At 36.8% G+C, this 24402-nt stretch overlaps 1 protein-coding gene across 3 annotated transcripts in view; it reads right to left on the bottom strand.

The window, feature by feature from the left end:
• The window catches only part of PPP2R3A (protein phosphatase 2 regulatory subunit B''alpha), a 210498-nt gene that overhangs the window by 130760 nt on the left and 55336 nt on the right, over positions 1 to 24402 (bottom strand). Inside the window, exon 1 of one of the 3 annotated variants that reach the window (XM_059920278.1) lies at positions 3712 to 4153. The exons of the other annotated variants lie outside the window; for them this stretch is intronic. Coding sequence (XP_059776261.1) covers positions 3712 to 3843 — 132 coding nt within the window. The 5' untranslated portion in view covers positions 3844 to 4153. Of the gene's footprint in view, positions 1 to 3711; positions 4154 to 24402 lie in introns of those variants that run through there. 3 annotated transcript variants of the gene reach the window in all.

The raw sequence follows: 24402 nt of genomic DNA on the forward strand, positions 1-24402 counted from the left end.
TGGAAAGAAAATATGATTATGAGACACAAATATTCTAAACAGTATATATTGCTGGAAAGTCCTCACCAGTAATAGGAAGTTGGGTATAAATACAAGAAACCACAATTAGAAGCAGTACAGATAAAGAGCTCACTTGACTATAGACAGGGGTAAGCATGCTCTGAGGGAATGCTTATCTACACTGAATCAATCAGTACGTTACTTATCTGTCAATACTAGAGTCTACATAGATTTGTGCTTAAAAAATCCTACGGTACATTTTCCCACCAGTGATGAGCGAGACATTTAAGAGCAAGGTCAGTTGACATATTAAGGACCTCAAGGTAAATTCTCAGTCTGTTGGACCTGGATTAGTAAATTCTTCTTGAAGACTGTTCTTGGTGTTTCTATGCATTTCTACCTGTCCTTCAGTAGGCAAACAGAATGAGTTCTTTTTAAATATGTAGATCTAAAATGTATTGTGGGGGCTGTCCTTCTACCTTCTTCCCTAGTTTGACTTTATCTAGGTAGAATCACTGCTAGTCCCTGATGCAAAGAAAGTCTTTGTTAAGAAAATTAAAGCATTTTAGTTTTAGAATGTCTTCTACCAGGCTGACTGACTTGCCACCAGGGGCATGCTATTTTTTTCTGAGATACACATTTCTCTCATTTTTAGTATAGTCTAATAGACAAGGATCATGGTCATTAATTTCACCACAGCCAAACTCTCTTTACAGTTTATTAATTCATTAATAGTTTATATCATTCCTTTTTCCAAAAAGGATTTGATGTGGTGTACCATAAAGAGACATAGAAAGGACAGTATTAAAAGGTTGGGGGGCAACAGGGAGACTAAGAGTAACCATGATTTAGGGAAAGGGGAGGGGAGGTACACTAATATTCAGGTAGAAGTTTATTTTAGCAAAGAAGACTAAATTTAGTTCTGAGATTCCTAACAGAAAAAGCAAAAAAGATTCCATAAAGATTTTCAGAGTTTAATTTCTATTCTTAATTTTGACCAAATTATCTATCAAGGCTCATGAGCATGGCATTATTAAATGCTACATAAGGTATGAAAGATGGACATGACTGTTGACTAGCTAAATTTATTTTAAATTCACTGTGAACACAAAATATTACTCAAGTGTTCTTCTTTCTTAAATTATATCCTAACGCCATTCCTAAAGTTTGAACAATGATTTATCAGTATGAAGTAGATCTGAGCATCATATTCCCTTTTGACATATGGACTTATAACATGATTTTTAAATTCAGGGTAAAAATTTTAGCTACCTTTGAAAAGCATAAGTATTATAGGAAGACAAGCTTCATTCATATAAATATGTGATAAATATGATTTAACCTCCTACCTTTATTAAACACGGCCCATTTCTCATGTTAATATCTGACATTAATACAGAGTGGAGTCTGCTCATACATTAATACTATTGGGGATGCGAAGTCCAGTTGGTCACACCAAGCCTTTGCTGCAGTATCAGGATATCACCTATATAAAGCAATAGTCAAGGAAGACATGGCAGAGGGAAGTGATGCCAATGAAATATGAAAAACTTAACAAAAATCAGTGATGGCTTACTAGCGCTGTGACCTCAGGAAAGTTACTTAACCTTTTAGAATTTCAGTAATAAAACAGATTATAACCCCTTCTTCTTGGAAGGTTGTTGTGAGGATTAAAGGAAATTACAGGATGTAACATAGGGAAGAGGCTCAAAACTGTGCTGGGCAGAGATATGTCTTATTTAAGAAAATGAGCCAAAGGATGGGGTTCTCAAAAGATTAAACATAACTTGGTATGGCCCTTCAGATTCAATAATAAATAAAATAGTCACTTACACTTGTCAGGCAATTTAAAGTTTACAAACTACTTTTGATTTAACAAACTGATAATCTCTTCTAAGTAAACAATTCTCTCTGCCTTAGTGTTAAATCTGCAATTATTATTACATAGTCCTATGAGTCAATAACAGTAGAAACTGTTCTTAAATTTCTAAAATAAAGCATATAATTCTTCAGGGGCTTTACTTAGGTCACTTGTATTAGTGTCATTTCCTTTCTATTATTCTATGCTGAAAGAGATTTGTGAGACTACAAATATACAGTTACCAAAATTCTTTTTTGTTTCCCCAAAATGTTTCCCATGGTGTGACATCCAGGGTAGTTATGGATAACTTCAGGGCAATTATAACCATAGGATTGAGACCACTGGTGTCACTGGGAATGAAATTCAATATTCTAGTGAACACACAATACTGGAGAAGGTTTAGAGCAAGCCCTTCAATGTTAACTCTACACTTTTGCTTTGACAGAAATAAATGACATTCAGAACAAACCCTGGCTATTTGTCAAAGTTTTAATTTGAATGGGAAAATATTCAGTTATATAATAGTTTACTTTGCTTTCCTCAGTGTACTTAACACAGAGCAGGTCACTAATAGGGAAGTATTTATTAATTCACTGTTTAAGTCCATATTTAATAAAACTGTTGTTAATACTTAAAAGGAAAATAAAAAGAATGCATTTACTTTGAACTTTTCAGGTGTACTGATTTACTTTCCACTGGGTTCAATAGGAGACATATAATTTAAGTCTTAAAGTAGTTTAATAAAACTGACGCTTTACAACATTATAGAATAAAACAGTAATATAAAGTTTGTCAGATTTACCAAGTTTAGCATCTGCCCACTTTAAATAAAACTATTTCATTCAAATCTAGGAACAGCATTAAAACAGAATTAGCTGTGTAAAGTATCTCAATTCTCCATTACAGTCTTTCCCTATACAGTATCATTTAGATATTCATTCTGAACAGTACCCTTATGTTACTGTAGCATTTCCAATATTTGACCTTTTTTTTTTTTAAACATCTTTATTGGAGTATAATTGCTTTACAATGATGTGAGTTTGACCATTTTTGACCTATTTTTAAAAACGCAATTTCGTATCATTCACTCAAATAATCTGAAATTACTCTAGGTCAGAATAACTACAAAACTATGGTTTCTTGCTGGATTCTGGATGTCCATCATTGATATGGCCCTTGATCTGTACTGTATTCAGTGCTAGGTAACTTGTTTGATGAGACACTGGCTCTACAGTTGTAAGCAAATAAGCACGATCTTTGCAAGCAGCCACTGCAGGCAGAAATGACTCAACCTCACAGCTGAGGGAAGACATTCTTTCACAACCCAGGAGTAACTGCCATCCTTCGCTCCCTACACACAGTATATCACACACACACACAACTGCCTATAAGTGTAAAAACAGTTCTTTCAAAAAAAAAAAAAGACTATCAGGATCAATATTCTTTTTTAAAAAAGATTCATTACAGATGTATGTATGTTAATACAAATTTAGTCTACTGAGTCAAAGTGCAAACAAGGATTTTAACACGGAAATTCTAACTTCTCAAAGATATTTCTATGAAAAATTCTAAATTGTAAAATATTTGTTAAGTTGTATTTAATTGTCTCTAAAACTGGATTCCCTCTCTACAAGAGAAAAATGTGAGTACTGTACTTCAGGTCCAGAAGGTCTATTTTTAAACCTGTTGGACTCTCTCTACAAATAGCTTTCTGGAAATAGCTGAATAGAGGACACAGATTAATTCCTTGATCTAATATCAAGTGAGCTGTAAAATTATTTGTAAGTTAGTTCACTGGGTGGTTTTATTAGTAATAAAAATATTTTAAAAGAAACACCCAAGTTTCAAACCTGTGTCTGCTGAAATGACTTCAGCCGCTTCTTAAACCGTGACGGGAGAACAAAATCACAGCCCCTTGCCAGGAAAGCTAACTCTCCCCTTAAATCCGGGTCCCTTCGTAGAGATGTTTCCTTGATCATCATCTTTGAAAAGTGGATGTTTACTTAGCAAACTGTCCAGCACACTTCTGAAGATAGTCAGACTTAATAAGTTGTCAATCTCGTCAGGTAGAAAGGTATTTTTTTCTTCTTATCTCCCAAAGAAATTAAGTTCAAGCATTGTGCTCTCCCAGCCTCCAGGGACCACAATCCATGCTTGTACTGACATGCAGCTGGTTCCCAAATACAGCCTGTGGCTCCCAAGACCTGCTCATAATTTTCAAGTAAGAAACACGGGCTGCAATGGGCCTGCTGCTCCTTGTAGGTAGCTTTATGTCAAACTGACCTGCCCATGTGGAGAATACAGAGCCTTCTGGGAAAGGAAGCACCCACTACTCTGAGCACCAAAGTTAGAAACATTACAGCTGGACCTAAAAATAGTGACTTCTCAGATAATGCTAACTTCTTAAACTCAGAGTACATGAGGTGTCAATCCACATAAAACAGTTTCTCCTCAAGCTAGGAGAGAACATGTAGAGCATTTTTGATTTTGCTATTTAATATTTTATGAAAAAAAGAACATGCTGCACTTCAAATTTGAAACTATCATTTTAAGAATAATTTTTAAAAATTTCTTATTTGAAGGGAAGCAAATGTTTAAAACCTTCCAGATATAACCAGTCAAAATATGGAGAAAAACACTATCATCCTCAAACAGGAATATACAAAGAGATTTGATAGTCTCAGATTTTAAAATCAAATCTTTTTTTTTTTTTTTTTTGGTTAGTTTGCAGAAGACTATCTAGTGATCAAGCATACTTTTTTGAAGTGATTCTGAATCTGGATACATTTGAAAATTTATTGTCAAAGCATTGGTTAAGAAAGTGGAACGACTGAATGCCAAAAGAAAGCAGATTTAGGTACACAGAAGTGAATGAGATTTGGTTATAATAAAGGTACAAAAGATGGTCAAATAGCAATGACATAATATATCTTGAATTTGTGAGACTCGTTTTTCTTAAGCTTTCAAGAAATCTCAGATTTTAAAAAAATTCTATTATTTTATCATATATTGAATAGCTGCCTCATAGTTATTTACAAGCGAATCTTCAAGTATTATCTTATGTTTAATATTTAGAATTCAGTATTTATTTTCAGTCATCCATATTATTCAATCTATACTGATTTTCTACTTCTAGAAAATATAAACCAAATATTACCAAATAAACCCCAAAACCAAAAACAGCTTATGATTCTCTTCTGCTGAACCTTTGTCTAATTTACTGGGAATTAAATTATTTGGTTTTCCATTGTTTCCTACAACTTAAGTTTTTTTCTTGATTTTAAGACATTCTGGTAACACTTTATAACTTGTATATTGGGCTTATATGCCTAAACCTGTAGTTTTCAAATTTCTTTTTAAGCTGTAGAATTCTCCACTCATACAAAATCTTACCTGAAAGCTCTCAATATATACTATGATTGAAAGAGGATTACATTGAAACCACTGGTCTAATGCTTCAACCTGGGCCTTTCCTTTGTCTCCCCAATTTTCTCTCACTCAGGTTAACCCTTTGAGCTAGGTGGCCTTCCCTACACTCTTGCCTATAATGCTCTAATTCCTCCTTCATTATTTACCTCCAGATTAAAACATTAAAAAAGTTTGTTATGAATGAAACTGGGTTTTTAGACTTGTGATTTAATGCTTTTTCAATTTAGCCACACCTTAGTTGTATTTCTCCCCTTCCTACAACAACCCGTGGCTTCAGGGGTGTGACTTTTCATCCCCTTCCTGAGAATACTCCTTCTCCTCAAATTATACACACTTTAACCATCCTTCGAAATGCAACTCAAATTTTACCTATTTCATGAAGGATTAATCTATTTAAGCCCCCTTATTGCAATTCTCTTAATAAAATATTGTAGAATCTTTCTTGAATGACTTCCACTTAACTTATTCTCTGGATGAACCAATGCTCTCCATTTTACCTATAAGAGAACCACCAATGCCCAGGACACACTGGTTCATGGCTAATAGTTTAGTTTCTGTTATGCTCTCATGTTTCTTATCTCAGTAGTTGAGTTCTATGCTTACTAAGAGTTGGTTGTATTTGTCCCCATCTGTTTATACTGGTTGCACTTTTTACAGTAATAATTCAATTCAATTACATAAACTAATGAAATATGAATGTGGAAAAAAAAAGAGCTGATATTTCTAAAACTGGGGAGAAAAACCCTAAGTTGAATATTTTATAAAGACTCAGTAAAGGCAAAAAACTACTAAAATTTTTCTGCTGTAAAATTAGTTATTGGTGAGATAAAGGAGAAAAATCATTAAAATCTAGAAGGTAACTACATTCAAATTGCTTCACTACTGACCTAAGTTCATGGAAATCAGTTAACAAATATAATGAGTGTGATTTACTAAAAAAAGATGTCATGAAACTTCAATTTCCAATTATGACACTCATTTCCAAAGAAAAGGCTTGGCTCTACATTAAAAGATCTGAATAATGTTCCAAGTTAAAATAAAATGTTTAAGATACACATTTTACAGAATACATGGATAGAGTTTACAATTCCCTACTGAGTAACTATCCATCCCAATCATGTTCAGGTAAAAGGGCTTCTACTGCAATATTTTATAATCTGGCAATATTTTCCAATAGTGTCTAAACTTTTCAGGGTAAGGTCACTTGTAAAGTCATTCAATCACTCAACAAATATATTTCTGACACTTACTATGTGCAGTTACTTTGCTGGGTGCTGAGGATATGAAGAAGATAAGAAGTGATCCTTTTTTTCTTCATTGCACCTAGCACAATGTTGGTTTGGAGCAAAGGACAACAAATACTTTCATTTCACTTACTTCTTATACATCTCTGGAGTTTCAAAGTCAGAACAGTGGTTAAGAGCCTGTCCTGCTACCCCTCTTAAGCAGGAAGAAAACATTTTTCCATGTCTTTTGATGGTGAAATAAGCTCTAAGTTTTTATTTATCCAACGGCTTTCCAAAAAATTCACAGGGAGAAAGGCCAGGTCCCCTAAAGGGGGTTAGGAAAGAACTGGTCTGTGGCAATGAGTTATTGATGGAGAAAGACTATTATGAAGTTTGTTTATTTGCTTTTTACATATTTACTTGTGTCTATATGGAAGTATACCTGCTTGGTTCAAGAAAGAGTCTGAGAATGTGAGTTAGTTTCAAGAAGTATATGATAACTGAAACATAGCAGCAAAGAACATGGTTTTTACAGTGACCTCTTCTTTACTGGAAAAAGAACAAGGAATTTCACTGTTGACGCAAACACGGCCTATGATCTACTCTCTTCTCTCCTTACGTTAGTCACAGAGAAAGTGGTACAACCCTTGGGGCTGGGGGCTGGGGGCTGGAAGGGAAAAGCTGTTTCTAGGTGAGAGGTTTTCCAGGGAGGAACTAAACAGAATGAGGAAGAATAGAAAACTATAAACATATAGTTTATAAATTCAATTTGCAAAAATGGAAAGTTTGTCAGTTATAATGGAAAGAGTCGATTGTAAGGGTCTTCCCAATGTCCTTCTGGAATAAACCATACGATACTCTCTCCTGCCCTCTGCAGCATACATGAAGTCCATCCTAACAAGACAGCTAGCCAATAGTAGGTGTTTCCTGCACAGCAACCTGCATCTCTTTTTGGCCTGCAGATCATTCATGCACATACACTGCCTGCAGACACAGGATGTCCTGTCTGGACCATGGGCCCAACTTGGTCTTCAGGGCAACTGTGTTAAGACAACTTGACTAGAGGATGGAAAAGACTGGTGCTCTCTTGCTGTGGGAATGACTGGGATATATCAGTTGCTACCTTAAGATCCAGCTGCCTTGACTGGGGTTCCTTTCCTGTGTTACCATTCCGTATATGTTCCCCCAGAGCAAACGTGCTTGAGCAAGGAGGATAACCTTTCTCAAAGAGAACCAGCTCAGTGGTGGATTCCTGGGTTACAGGGTTTTACAGGTTCCCTGGCAGGGGTACATACAAGAGAGACTGGCCTCTCCGAAATGACTCTAAAAACTATAGAACTGTTTTAAGGATAGCCTCCAATATATCAAGCAAGAAAAGATATTCCCTTATCATGTCCTGAAATGACCTACAGAACTGAGGCGTGAGTCCAGAAAGAGTCTGTACCCTAAAGGAAGGTGACACTGGGAAGGAGATAGAAGGATAAAATTGTGTGTGACACCCAACATATTGTTTTTGTAGAATTCAGTCTTTGAAGTTTAGTTTGGAACTCAGAATGGATTTTCTAGAGCTTTCCAAATCCTCTCATAACTTCCTGCCCTTCCCCCTCTGAAAATGAAGACAGTGGTGATATACGATATTAATTCTCTCTCTTTGGAAAGCATCAGCTCTATGGGATGTTTTAAGGAAAAAATGGGTTGATTACACAGGATAGAGAAAATTTTGAACATTTGCTGAAGACATGAATCACTTATTTTGACTTGTATAAAACTGCTAAACAGTTAATGTTGTATCGATATATGCAATGTGTTGTCCTAAAATAAGACTAGCCTTTATTTTATAAACGAACATGTAAAGTCATACCAGCCTCAGGTGACAATGACTTTGGAGACTGAGAAAATAGCACTGATCAAGACCACAGAGTTAAGAAGACCTGTTGGGATAAACAAGGCAGCAAAACTGCAAAGATCTGAGCGAGTGACAGAAACATGTAGCATAGCAAGCCTGGGAAATCAGCTCAGCTGTGAGGACGTGTGTTGAGGTGAGAAGAATCAGGTCCAGAAAGACATGAGAGTCACTCTGAAGTGACATCAAAAGATTTTGCTCATAAGATGCTACAGGGAAAAAAAAGTTACGTATGAAAGAGGAAGTTCTGCTACATCAAGAGGGTACTTTTGATTTTAAAAAGGAAGCTGGCTGTTTTGAAAAAAAAAAAAAAGAGCTAAATCAAAAGCCTTTTTCTGTCTACACAAAAATTTGTACATGAAGGTTCACAGCAGTGTTATTCACAGTAGCCAAAAAGTGGAAACAACTGAAATGTCCATCAGTTGATTAATGGATAAACAAAATGTGGTATATTCATACAGTGGGATATTATTTAACCATAAAAAGGAATGAAGTACTGATACATGCTACATGATAAATCTTTAAAGCATTATGCTAAGTGAAAGAAGCCAGACACAAAAGACCACATATCGTATGATTCTGTTTACATGAAATGTCCAGAACAGGCAAATCTATGGAGACAGAAAGATTAGTGATTACCAGGGGCTGGAGGGAGGGGGGAATGGGGAGTGACTGCTAATGAATACAGATTTTTTTGTGGGATGATGAAAACGTCCTGGAATTGGTGCTGAAGGTTACAAAATCTTGTTGAATATACTAAAACCTACTGAATTATGCACTTTTTGTGTGTGTGATTGTACTTTATTGATATAGAAACATAAAGTGATACAATGAACATTATAGGGCATACAGTTTTTGTAACTGAGGTACAGTTGATGTACAATATTATATAAGTAACGGGTATACAATATAGTGATTCTGAATTAGGCACTTTAAAAAGGGTGAATTTTATACTATTATATCTAAATTTAATAAAGCCTTTCTCATCTTGGCTCTAACTGGCAGAGCAGTTAAAAAAGCTAATAATAACTTGGAATCATAGACTTTGCTTAAAATATCACTGTAAGTAAGCTTTAATAGAGGAAATTGATTATAAGCTAATTACTCTTAATACTAAATTTTTATATCCTCCTTTATGCTCCAACTTGGTGTTTTCTCATTTTCTTATTAATAGCTTGCTTTGTGTTACGAATTTTATTTTACTTTTAGTAATGCAACACTGGAGTGGGGGAAGGAGGCTGGTGGTTGTTGTTGGTGGTGATCCTGGTTTCTTTGCTCCTCTAGCCTTAACTTCACTGGTTGTAGCAAAACAGGAGGACATCTAATTAAGCATTTTTGTGTCTTGCTTCAACTCCTCCAAACGACAGGAACACATTCCATGACCCATAGGAAAAAGAATCCATAAATCTAATATTTTTACCTCTCAGTGTTCCTAATACTTAGGGGTAGATGCTCTTCTAGGATCTGGGGCAGGCAGAGATAATTAAGAACCTAAAATTATTACATATTATAATTCTTGGAACACTGGAATTTCTGGTTCATAGAGTTCTGTACTTCTTAGTCTGCCTTTCTTCTTCCTTCAGTAATTACTTCAAGTAGAGACTGCTCATTATAGAGCATAAGAATTCAATTTTGGCCTATAAACATGTTAGACAACTCAAGTTAGAAGGAATAGAGGGTTTCCAATCCACCGACACTGCCATGTTGAATATCAATGAATGCATGGTGGCACTACTATAAAATCAATTGCCCCAATGTCTTTGTTGGCAGTTTACATGTGTGTGATGTCTCAGGAATTTTGGGTGAGGGCTGAATTAAGAGATGTCAAAAAAGAAGGCTAATATATGACAAACCCACAGCCAACATCGCTCTCAATGGTGAAAAATGGAAACCATTTCCACTAAGATCAGGAACAAGACAAGGTTGCCCACTCTCACCACTATTATTCAACACAGTTTTGGAAGCATTAGCCACAGCAATCAGAGAAGAAAAAGAAATAAAAGGAATCCAAATCGGAAAAGAAGAGTAAGCCATCACTGTTTGCAGATAACATGATATACATAGAGAATCCTAAAGATGCTACCAGAAAACTACTAGAGCTAATCAATGAATTTCGTAAAGTAGCAGGATACAAAATTAATGCACAGAAATCTCTTGCATTCCTATACACTAATGATGAAAAATCTGAAAGAGAAATTAAGGAAACACTCCCATTTACCACTGCAACGAAAAGAATAAAATACCTAGAAATAAGCCTCCCTAAGGAGGTAAAAAACCTGTACTCAGAAAACTATAAGACACTGATGATAGAAATCAAAGATGACACAGACGGATGAAGAGATATACCATGTTCCTGGATTGGAAGAATCAATATTGTGAAAATGACTATACTATCTAAAGCAATCTACAGATTCAGTGTAATCCCTATCAAACTACCAATGGCATTTTCCACAGAACTAGAACAAAAAATTTTACAATTTGTATGGAAACACAAAAGACCCCGAATAGCCAAAGCAATCTTGAGAAAGAAAAATGGAGCTTGAGGAATCAGGCTCCCTGACTTCAGACTATACTACAAAGCTACAGTAATCAAGACAGTATGGTACTGGCACAAAAACAGAAATATAGATCAATGGAACAGGATAGAAAGCTCAGAGATAAACCCACGCACATATGGTCACCTTAATTTTGATAAAGGAGGCAAGAATATACAACGGAGAAAAGACAGCCTCTTCAGTAAGTTGTGTTGGGAAAACTGGACAGCTACATGTAAAAGAATGAAATTAGAACACTCCCTAACACCATACACAAAAATAAACTCAAAATGGATTAAAGACCTAAATGTAAGGCCAGACACTATAAAACTCTTAGAGGAAAACATAGGCAGAACACTCTATGATATAAATCACAGCAAGATCCTTTCTAACCCACCTCCTAGAGAAATGGAAATAAAAAAAATAAACAAATGGGACCTAATGAAACGTAAAAGCTTTTGCACAGCAAACCATAAGCAAGATGAAAAGACAACCCTCAGAATGGGAGAAAATATTTGCAAATGAAGCAACTGACAAAGGATTAATCTCCAAAATTTACAAGTAGCTCAGGCAGCTCAATATAAAAAAAAAAAAACAACCCATCCAAAAATGGGCAGAAGACCTAAATAGACATTTCTCCAAAGAAGATATACAGATTGTCAACAGACACATGAAAGAATGCTCAACATCACTTATCGTTACAGAAATGCAAATCAAAACTACAATGAGGTATCACCTCACACCAGTCAGAATGGCCATCATCAAAAAATCTACAAACAATAAATGCTGGCGAGGGTGCAGAGAAAAGGGAACCCTCTTGCACTGTTGGTGGGAATGTAAATTGATACAGCCACTATGGAGAACAGTATGGAGGTTCCTTAAAAAACTAACAATACAACTATCATACAACCCAGCAATCCCACTACTGGGCATATACCCTGAGAAAACTATAATTCAAAAACAGTCATGTGAGAAGCAAGAACTACAATCCTGCAGCCTGTGGAACAAAACCCACATTCACAGAAAGATAGACAAGATGAAAGGCAGAGGGCTATGTACCAGATGAAGGAACAAGATAAAACCCCAGAAAAACAACTGAATAAAGTGGAGATAGGCAACCTTCCAGAAAAAGAATTCAGAATAATGATAGTGAAGATGATACAGGACCTCGGAAAAAGAATGGAGGCAAAGATCGAGAAGATGCAAGAAATGTTTAACAAAGACCTAGAAGAATTAAAGAACAAACACCTAGAAGAATTAAAGAACAAACAAACAGAGATGAATACAATAACTGAAATGAAAACTACACTAGAAGGAATCAATAGCAGAATAACTGAGGCAGAAGAATGGATAAGTGACCTGGAAGACAGAATGGTGGAATTCACTGCCATGGAACAGAATAAAGAAAAAAGAATGAAAAGAAATGAAGACAGCCTAAAGAGGCCTCTGGGACAGCATTAAAAGCAACAACATTCACATTATAGGGGTCCCAGAAGGAGAAGAGAGAAAGGACCAGAGAAAATATTTGAAGAGATGATAGTCGAAAACTTCCCTAACATGGGAAAGGAGATAGCCACCCAAGTCCAGGGAGTGCAGAGAGCCCCAGGCAGGATAAACCCAAGGAGAAACATGCCAAGACACACAGTAATCAAACTGACAAAAATTAAAGACAAAGAAAAATTATTAAAAGCAACAAGGGAAAAATAACATACAAGGTAACTCCCATAAGGTTAACAGCTGATTTCTCAGCAGGAACTCTACAAGCCAGAAGGGAGTGGCACGATGTATTTAAAGCGATGAAAGGGAAGAAGCTACAACCAAGATACTGTACCCAGCAAGGATCTCATTCAGATTTCATGGAGAAATCAAAAGCTTTAGACAAGCAAAAGCTAAGAGAATTTAGCACCACCAAACCAGCTCTACAACAGATGCTAAAGGAATTTCTCTAAGCGGGAAACACAAGAGAAGAAAAGGACCTACAAAAACAAACTCATAACAATTAAGAAATGGTAATAGGAACTTACATATCAATAATTATCTTAAACGGGAATGGATTAAATGCTCCGACCAAAAGACAGAGGCTCGCTGAATGGATACAAAAACAAGACCCATATATATGCTGTCTACAATAGACCCACTTCAGTCCTAGGGACACATACAGACTGAAAGTGAGGGAATGGAAAAAGATATTCCATGCAAATGGAAATCAAAAGAAATATGTATTGTAATATGTATTAGTATTTCATTCCTTAAAAAAATGTTTTTCGTTGTGTAATTGTTTGATATTTAATTGCTCCATTCCTTTTTATACTCATATCAGATAAAGTAGACTTTAAAATAAAGAATGTTACAAAAGACAAGGAAGGACACTATATAATGATCAAGGGATCAATCCAAGAAGAAGATATAACAATTATAAATATATATGCACCCAACATAGGAGCACCTCGATACATAAGGCAACTGCTAACAGCTATAAAAGAGGAAATAGACAGTAACACAATAATAGTGGGGGACTTTAACACCTCACTTACACCAACAGACAGATCATCCAAACAGAAAATTAATAAGGAAACACAGCTTTAAATGACACAATAGACCAGATAGATTTAATTGATATTTATAGGACATTCGATCCCAAAACAGCATATTACACTTTCTTCTCAAGTGTGCACAGAAGATTCTCCAGGATAGATCACATCTTGGGTCACAAATCAAGCCTCAGTAAATTTAAGAAAATTGAAGTCATATCAAGCATCTTTTCTGACCATGACGCTATGAGATTACAAATCGATTACAGGGAAAAAAACATAAAAAACACGAACACACGGAGGCTAAACAATACGTTACTAAATAACCAAGAGATCACTGAAGAAATCAAAGAGGAAATCAAAAAATACCTAGAGACAAATGACAGTGAAAACACGATGATCCAAAACCTATGTGATGTAGCAAAAGCAGTTCTAAGAGGGAAGTTTATAGCAATACAAGCCTACCTCAAGAAACAAGAAAAATCTCAAATAAACAATCTAACATCACACCTAAAGGAACTAGAGAAAGAAGAACAAACAAAACCCAAAGTTAGCAGAAGGAAAGAAATTATAAAGATCAGAGCAAAAATAAATGAAATAGAAACAAAGAAAACAATAGCAAAGATCAATAAAACTAAAAGCTGGTTCTTTGAGAAGATAAAGAAAATTGAGAAGCCATTAGCCAGACTCATCAAGAGGGCGAGGACTCAAATCAAGAAAATCAGGAATGAAAATGGAGAAGTTACAACAGACACCGCAGAAATACAAAGCATCCTAAGAGACTACTACAAGCAACTCTATGCCAATAAAATGGACAACCTGGAAGAAATGGACAAATTCTTAGAAAGGTATAACCTTCCAAGACTGAACCAGGAAGAAATAGAAAATATAAACAGACCAATCACAAATAATGAAATTGAAACTGTGATTAAAAATCTTCCAACAAACAAAAGTCCAGGACCAGATGGCTTCACAGGTGAATTCTATCAAACATTTAGAGAAGAGCTAACACCCATCCTTCTCAAACTCTTCCAAAAAATTGCAGAGGAAGGAACACTCCCAAACTCATTCTACAAGGCCACCATCACCCTGATACCAAAACCAGACAAAGATACTACAAAAAAAGAAAATTACAGACTAATATCACTGATAAATATAGATGCAAAAATCCTCAACAAAATACTCGCAAACAGAATCCAACAATGCATTAAAAGGATCATACACCATGATCAAGTGGGATTTACCCCAAGGATGCAAGGATTCTTCAATATATGCAAAATCAATGTGATACACCATATTAACAAACGGAAGAAGAAAAACCATAAGACCATCTCAATAGATGCAGAAAAAGCTTTTGACAAAGTTCAACACCCATTAATGATAAAAACTCTCCAGAAAGTGGGCATAGAGGGAACCTACTTCAACATAATAAAGGCCATATACGAAAAACTCACAGCAAACATCATTCTCAATGGTGAAAAACTGAAAGCATTTCTTCTAAAATCAGCAACAAGGATGTCCACTCTCACCACTATTCTTCAACATAGTTTTGCAAGTCCTAGCCACGGCAATCAGAGAAGAAAAAGAAATAAAAGGAATACAAACTGGAAAAGAAGAAGTCAAACTGTCTCTGTTTGCAGATGACATGATACGATACATAGAGAAGCCTAAAGATGCTACCAGAAAACTACTAGAGCTAATCAATGAATTTGGTAAAGTTGCAGGATACAAAATTAATGCATAGAAATCTCTTGCTTTCCTATATAATAATCACGAAAAATCTGAAAGAGAAATTAAGGATAGACTCCCATTTACCACTGCAACAAAAAGAATAAAATACCTAGGAATAAACCTACCTAGGGAGACAAAAGACCTGTATGCAGAAAACTATAAGACACTGATGAAAGAAATTAAAGATGATACAAACAGATGGAGAGATATACCATGTTCTTGGATTGGAAGAATCAATATTGTGAAATGACTATACTATCCAAAGCAATCTACAGATTCAATGCAATCCCTATCAAATTACCAATGTCATTTTTTACAGAACTAGAACAAAAAAGTCTTAAAATTTGTATGGAGACACAAAAGACCCCGAATAGCCAAAGCAGTCTCTAGGGTAAAAAATGGAGCTGGAGGAATCAGACTCCCTGACTTCAGACTATACTACAAAGCTACAGTAATCAAGACAGTATGGTACTGGCACAAAAACAGAAATATAGATCAATGGAACAGGACAGAAAGCCCAGAGATAAACCCACACACCTGTGGTCTACTAATCTATGGCAAAGAAGGCAAGGATATACAATGGAGAAAAGACAGTCTCTTCTATAAGTGGTGCTGGGAAAACTGGACAGCTACATGTAAGAGAATGAAATTAGAACACTCCCTAACACCATACACAAAAAGAAACTCAAAATGGATTAGAGACCTAAATGTAAGACTGGACAGTATAAAACTCTTACAGGAAAACATAGAAAAAGAAAAAAAAGAAAAAGAGTCATGTATCACAATGTTCACTGCAGCTCTATTTACAATAGCCCGGACATGAAAGCAACCTAAGTGTCCATCGACAGATGAATGGATAAAGATGATGTGGCACATATATACAATGGAATACTACTCAGCCATAAAAAGAAACGAAATTGAGTTATTTGTAGTGAGGTGGATGGACCTAGAGTCTGTCATACACAGTGAAGTAAGTCAGAAAGAGAAAAACAAATACTGTATGCTGACACATATATATGGAATCTAAAAAAAAAAAAAGGTTATGAAGAACCTAGGGGCAGGACAGGAATAAAGACACAGACACAGCTAGTGGGAAGCAGCTACATAGCACAGCTCAGTGCTTTGTGATCACCTAGAGGGGTGGGATAGGGAGGGTGGGAGGGAGACGCAAGAGGGAGGAGATATGGGGATGTACGTATAGCTGATTCACTTTGTTATAAAGCAGAAACTAACACACCATTGTAAAGCAATTATACTTCAATAAAGATGTAAAAAAAAAAAAAAAAAGAGAAGGCTAGAATTGATGGTCAAGGACCCTAGGGATGAGCATTATGGTGCAAATATAACAGCTGATGGAGCTGTGTCTCTTGGATGTCAAAGTGCCTTTTGGATGCCTGGTTTTAAAGAGGGCAGAATTGTTGCATGTTTATCTGCTGACAGAATGATCAAAGGGAAAAAACTGATGACTGCAGGGGAGAAAAGGGTCAATCACTGGAGGAGTGTCCCTGGGTTGATGCGAGAGGAGGGGATCTAGAGCACAAGTATAGAGGATGGCTTTAGAAAGGTGCCCGGACTGTAGATGCACAGCAACAGAAGGGAAGGGAAAGTATATAGGTACTGATATGGCTAGGTGGGTGGCTACAGGTCTCCTCGTATTGCTTCAGTTTTCTCAGTAAAATAGGAACCAAAGTAATTCGCTGAGGGCAAGGATGGAAGAGGAGATGTTAGAGGACAGAGGAGAAACTACGAAAGAGTCATTTGCAGAGCGGGAAAGTGAGGGAGTTAGGGAAATGTAGTAGGACTGCCAGAGTGCTAAAGGTACACTGTATGTTGGCAGTCATAAATTTAACGCAAGACCACTCAGTATGGTTGTGTGGTATTCTCCAGCCAAGGTCAGCTGCACAAATAAAAGCCCAGAGTAGACAGAGAACACATTTAACATGAGTTGGAGTTTTCCCAGATGAGTACCACAAAATGAAGGCAAGGCATGGAAACAGAGTATATTCAGAGAGTGATTTTAATGATGAACTATGACAGTGGTTCTCAAACAAGATCATGTATCAGAATCACCTAAAGGGCTTGTTAAAGCACAGGTTGCTGGGCCTCACCCTGAGTTTTAATTTAGTAGGCCTGGGCCGGGGCCTGAGAATATGCATTTCTATCCAGTTCCCAGGTGATGCTAATGCTGTTAGTTGGGAACCATACTTTTAAAGCCACTGACATAAACACAGGACCAGAGAATGAGTAGCTAAAGAAGGGCAGAGGACAAGCTCACTGGAGGAGAGATCAAAGAACTGAGAAGCCCATGTACTGAATGCCTCATCTACTGAAAACTCACAAGAATGTTAGCAAGTAGTATTGGAAAGTGTCATACAGCCAGGAGTTAAAATCTTCAAGAAATAAGGGAAGGGACCTGGGGGTGGTAGATGACTAAAATCAAGGAGGGGTAGTGGGTGGCAAGTCTGATGACATTAGCTCAAAGTTGGGGGAGGGTAGTTTCAGAGAGGTGGGAAAAAGAGTAGTCTGGAAGCTGCAATGAAATGTAAGAACATTTACTGCTCCCTCTAGATCCAGTGAGACAGGGGGTGGAGTGGGAAAGAAAAGTGCCATCATTTCACATGGCTATAGTACTCTTAGGGAGAATTGGGTTTCAGTTAGAACAAGAAGGTAAAGGGAATGTTTAGAAAAGAGTTTGATGACCTAGGACATTTTGCCAGTGGATGATCAAGAGGGCTTGGTGATAGGATTTCAGGGCCGGACTCAGAAAAGGGGATGTACAAGAGTAGGGTGAGGAGGAGAGTGATGATCTGGATTCCTAGACTTCTGTGGTGACTAATGTAAACAGGGATGAAGGGCATATCAGATTAGTCCTGATGGTCTTAAGGCAGAAATGGTGAGGGGAACCGAGGACTGCTTACCAGGAACAATCTGAGCTCTGGGAGCTCCTTTTTGCTCCTGTTCTGGAGGCTGTAGGGGGGGCTATACTTAGCAGGAGTATCTGGATATCTGGGTCTCGCATTTTACTTCTGAGGAACATGCATAATTGGGAGCATACTTACCCCCCCATTTTTCTGTGTACACACAGACATATTAATAACAAAAAGGGATCACATTGGTACATCTGTTTTGCAATTTATATTTTTATCTATTTATCTTGACCATTTTTCTACATTAGTACATACATATCTACCATATTCTTTTGAATACAGGTGGGGACATATCTGAGATAAGTGATGTTGATTAATTAGAACGGGTGGAGATGCAAAAGGACCTGATCTCAGAAGACATTAAAGGTGGAGGGCGAACACTGGTTGAACTCATTCTGCAAATTTATATTTGCCCCTGGCCAGATCCCTTTTTACTTTTATTAATCTACATGGTGGTTAATGAAGTAGAAGGGAGAATGGTTTCCTATTTGAGTGTTTTGATTTCTAGTCAAACATTCCCAGCACTGAACTCAAGAAACCATCAGCACCTATAAAGCTGGGGGAGAAGAAACATTTTCCCTCAATGACATGGCTGGTTCATCTTAATGAAAGCATGGATACAAACCTAGAAAGTAAAAAGAGAAATGCTCCAGAAGAAACTTTTAATAAGGTTCCAAAAGTGTGCTTTGCTACAATTTTATTTATTTACATAATTATTCTGCATTTAAATATATGTATGAAATTATACAATATAATATCTAAACTTTGAAAAAACCCGTAATGTTAGATCATTAACCTAGGAAGGCCCATTATTGCCCCTGGAATGATATCTCAGACATATATTCCTGATCAGGGTCAGAAAAAACAAAGTGAGTTCTAGTAATAAGTGTAAATCCTTCCCACCTTAAAAGATTTCTCTGACCCTCTTGGGCATCCAAAAACAAACAAACAAAAACAAACAACTGTACTGAAATTAAGTGTCCAGAAAAGTTCTTTTCCAACCTAAATCCATGGGGATGAAGATGGGACTTCTGAGAATGGGGAAAAGGAATTTTCAGGATTTAAACAAACAGCTTGTATATGGAGGTACTACAATAGGGCTTGAGGGTGCAATGGTGAATAAGGGAGCACCCTCTCCTCAAAATGCCTACAGTCCATAATCAAGAAATTTCCATCCTGCGATAAGGTAAAATGATCTACACTTTTAATGGGGTTCTCCCCTCTTGCCAGGGAAGGTGATGGGATTTTCTCCAGAACACCATAGGTTTTTAGGTGTTAAAAGCTAGAGGAATTAAGAGGCCAGAGGTCTGGGTGAGATACTTGAGTCTTGCTGAGGCACCACCCTCAAGTCCTAGAAGGGAACCTTATGTCAGGTCCTTTTGCATGCACCCTTGAGAAGCCAAGGGCCAGGAAAGAGATGGCCTTCAGGCAAGAGGGCAGAGTTTCCATTTGAGAAGGGGGCAAAGCAGACAAGCAAAAATCCCTTCATTTGATTATTCATTCGCTTTTTTGTTTATTCATTCAATAAATACTTATTTAATGTTACCATTTGCTAAACAAAGGCCAATAGAGGATAGTGGCCCAGGCAAAGAAACTTGAGAGGAATTCATAAATCTCTCTGCATGTGCTTACTTTAATATTTCATTTTTAACAGGGGTATGTTTGGGAGCTGGAGATTACAATTTTGGAGCCTGAAGTGGTAAAGAGAAGATAAGGTATGAATTAGGTTGTGAGATAGAATGTCTGCTTAAAGTCTGACTTAAAAACTGCAGAAAAATGATGGGAGATGGGTCCCACCCATTTAACCCTTTACTTTATTAGTGTGAATTCTACTAACTTGGAATTTGAAATAATATACTGCTGTGCTTATATTTCCCTTTATACTCTCTTGGAAGGAGAGTTCTGTTAAGCCCATTTCATTTGCCCTTGATCATCAAGATTAGACTACCAGAGAGCCTGAGTTTGAGAGAAACAATGGATTTATGATCTATCCATCTAGCCTCCCTTACTGGATTCCCCTAGGACCAAAGGCTTATATTTGTAAGATAGATGGAGAAGATTAAGGTACATTTTGATGTCTTGGAACAGTATGGAAATGGTCTAAGCCAATGTGAGAAATAAACCTCTACTCTTAGTATCATTAACACTGTAATAACACCAACATTTAGGACCTTAAGTAAATTAATTGGATAAGAGCAGGGTATCCATATCCAAATGCTATTTCCTCCAGAGAAACTTCCTTGAATTCCACAAGCTGGGATCTCTCTCTCCATCCTCTGAACTCTGCAGCACTTCACTTATCTCTCTCATGGAATCCATTCTTTCTACTTTGCATCACAATAAATAGCTCATCTCTCCTACTAGACTGTGAGCGCCACAAAGCTTATGATGTCTGATTTATCTTTATCCCCAACTGTGTGCTGTACATAGTACATGCTTAAGCTATTTAGAAACTATCTTTTTAAAAGCATTTTAAAGCATTTTAGCAACCTCCGTTTTGCATACCAATAATGTGTTAACTATGTTGAAATAAACTTCTAGGCTCAAGATGGAGCTGCTCCTGCCATGTCACCAAACCAAAACTTGGATAACTTATGTGTCCCTGTAAATGGTCCACTTGACCAAAAATGTTGTATATTCAGTCAGCTAATCCCCAAATGCCAAGCCAACTCTGGGCCTTCTCACCCCAAACAAGGTTGACTATGGGGCCCCAGCCAATCAGATATTTGCCTCTTCCTTTTTCTTTATTCTTTATCCTATAAAAGCTTCTTGCCTTCCACTCCAGTTTGCCGTTCTCCAAAAGGAGATTCTACTTCATGAAGTGTTAAATAAAGTGTTTGATCACCTAAATTGTCTTCTTTAATCATTTTTTAACAACTATGAATGATCTTTACCACATTATTAAGATAGATCCAGCTAAAGTTCACACCTGGCAATACTCTGACAATAGTTTTACTCTTTAATCTTGAAATTAATAGTTTTTTTTAAAAAAATTAAACATTAAAATTTTAATTTGTACTTTCTAGTAATTCAGACAGGTTTCCCCCTCAAATAGTGAAATTTGTAAGGTTTCACTAGACTTAAATATTATAGTATAGCTTTAAAAAAAATCTTCCTCTTTCATTGAAGAATTCTTCCCCCTGCCCTCCACTCTTTCCATTGAGATAAGCAGTAATGGAAATTTTCCCCTGGCTTTGTTTTTACTAAAATTAAGTAAAAGTAAATAATTTTCAGGGGAGGCTAGGGTTTATTATTTTAACCTGTGAATAGCAGCCAACAGGTTATTGCCCCATAAGGCTAAAAACAGACCAGAAATGACTGTAATACCATCTGCTGGAGGTAATAAAACATGGAATTAAAATATCATTTATTATGTGAACTTCCAAAGCAGTACAATTTTTCTCAGTGTTTAAAAATTTTTTTAATGTCTCATGTCAAAACATGTCCTCAGTAATTCACCCATTTGTTATTATGAAACCCTTTGAAACCTCAGCCACACCTCCTTTCTCTCCTCTACAAGCTGTTTTTATTTTTAAATTGAAGTACAGTTGATTTAAATATTATATTAGTTTCAGGTGTACAACATAGTGATTTGGTATTTTTATAGATTATACTCCATTTAGTTATTATAAAATACTGGCTACATTCCCAATGCTGTACAATATATCCTTGTAGCTTCTTTATTTTCTCCTTAGTAGTTTGTTCCTCTTAACCTCCTTCCCCTATCTTGCTCTATCTCCCACCCCTCAACCCACTGGTAACCACTAGTTTGTTCTCTATATCTGTGAGTCTGTTTCTGTTTTGCGATATTCATTCATTTGCTTTAATTTTTTAGATTCTACATATAAGTGAAAACATACTGTTCTCTTTTGTTTAACTCATTTCTGACCCATCTGAAAAACATCTCAGCTATTCTAGGACCTACATGATTGTTTCCTGTCACTTAGAGTCTTTGTGAAAAAAGTATGTACAGAGGCAAACACTCATTTGTTGACCAATAATATAGATAACTTGACATAGTGAGAGAGTTCATGAGCAAAGAAAGGAAAAAAGAACAGGCAATAAGACAGGGGATGAAAAGGAATCTGTTTTGCCACATAGCACAGGGAGATCAGCTCCATGCTCTGTGACCACCTAGAGGGGTGGGATAGGGAGGGTGGGAGGGAGATGCAAGAGGGAGGGGATATGTGGATATATGTGTATGTATAGCTGATTCACTTTGTTATACAGCAGAAACTAACACACCATTGTAAAGCAATTATACTCCAATAAAGATGTTAAAAAAAAAAAAAGGAATCTATCTTAAGCGGAAAAGTCAGAGATAGGTAGTGACTGGAGAGGAAAGGGGAGAAAGCTGTGTGGATCAGAACCCATGATGAAGGATTCTGAAACTCTGGGCTTACTTACTTTTCTATTTCTACTGGTACACTGTTTTACTGCCATCCATCATTGGTAGTTTTTGCTATTGATATTTAATGATGTTTCCAAGATTTCCAATGTCTTTAACAAAATATCACAATGAACCTTATCAAAAGTCTGTTTTTAGAAAAAAATCAATAATAGTTTAAAATAATTTAAAATGAAAAAAAAGTCTGTTTTGCTGATCTACTATGAAATAATATCTAGACTAAGAATTAGCAAACTTTTCTGTAAATGGCCAGATTGTAAATATATTAGGCTTTAAGGTCTCTGTTGTAACTACTCAACTTAGTAGGCAGAGCACAAGAGCAGTCATAGACCATATGTAAGTGAAGGACTGTAGCTGTGTTCCAATAAAACTATTTACAAACACAAGTGGCAGGTCCCATTTGGCCCACGGGCCACAGGTTGCTGACCCCTGATTTAGACCAATATCCTCTTTATCAATCTCTCAACATCCTCCTAGTATTTTCTATTTGACTCCCTCTCCCAATATAGGTTTGAATTGTATTTCTGGACAACAAATACTGTTCCTTGTGAGAAATTATTTTGAAATACATATGTATTAAAATATTAATTACATATAATATTGTCAAGTCAATCTTTCTTCTCAGGGATAATCATCAATGTCATATAAAAGCAATTCCTACATGCCCCTTATGTAAGTCGTTTACTTGAAATGTTTTGAACAACTGGAAAATTTTTGACTGTCCAAAATGTTGAAAAAATAAGAGGCTTAATTTAAAATTTATTATTCTTTAAAAAATTATTATTCTTAAAAAACTGTACTTGTGGGACTCCTCTGCTTTAAAGTCTTCTTTAGCTCCCCACTCCCCTAGAACAAACTCTTTTTTTTAAAATTGAAGTATAGTTGCTGTACAATATTATGTAAGTTACAGGTGTATGATATAGTGATTCACAATTTTTAAAGGTTATGCTCCATTTATAGTTATTATAAAATATTGGCTATATTCCCCGTGTTGCACAATATATCCTTGTAGCTTATTTTATACCTAGTAGTTTATACCTCTTACTCCCCCAACACTATATTGCCCCTCCCCGCTTCCCTCTCCCCACTGGCAACCACTAGTTTGTTCTCTATATCTGTGAGTCTGCTTCTTTTTTGTAGAACAAACTCTTTAGCATAGCATACAAGGAAGGTCATTTGTAAGCTGGCCCCAACCTACCTCTCTGATTTTATTTTCTGCTACTTTCTGTTCATTTTTTTATACAAGAATAAAAACATGACCAACAATACTGTAACAACAAAACTTGCAGGATGGGACTTCCCTGGTGGCACAGTGGTTAAGAATCTGCCTGCCAATGCAGGGGACACAGGTTCGAGCCCGGTCCAGGAAGATCCCACATGCCACGGAGCAACTAATCCTGTGTGCCATGACTACTGAGCCTGCACTCTAGAGCCCGCGAGCCACAACTACTGAGCCCGTGCTCCACAACAAGAGAAGCCACCGCAATGAGAAGCCCGCGCACTGCAATGAAGAGTAGCCCTCGTTCACTGCAACTAGAGAAAGCCCGCGTGCAGCAACGAAGACCCAGTGCAGCCAAAAATAAATAAAATTTAAAAAATGTTTTAGGGGCTTCCCTGGTGGCGCAGTGGTTGAGAATCTGCCTGCCAATGCAGGGGACACAGGTTCGAGCCCTGGTCTGGGAAGATCCCACATGCCGTGGAGCAACTAGGCCCGTGAGCCACAGCTACTGAGCCTGCGTGTCTGGAGCTTGTGCTCCGCAACAAGAGAGGCCGCGACAGTGAGAGGCCCGCGCACCGTGATGAAGAGTGGCCCCCGCTCCCCGCAACTAGAGAAAGCCCTCGCACAGAAACG

Source organism: Balaenoptera ricei, chromosome 4 (genome assembly GCF_028023285.1).
Source record: "Balaenoptera ricei isolate mBalRic1 chromosome 4, mBalRic1.hap2, whole genome shotgun sequence".
Classification (NCBI taxonomy): domain Eukaryota; kingdom Metazoa; phylum Chordata; class Mammalia; order Artiodactyla; family Balaenopteridae; genus Balaenoptera; species Balaenoptera ricei.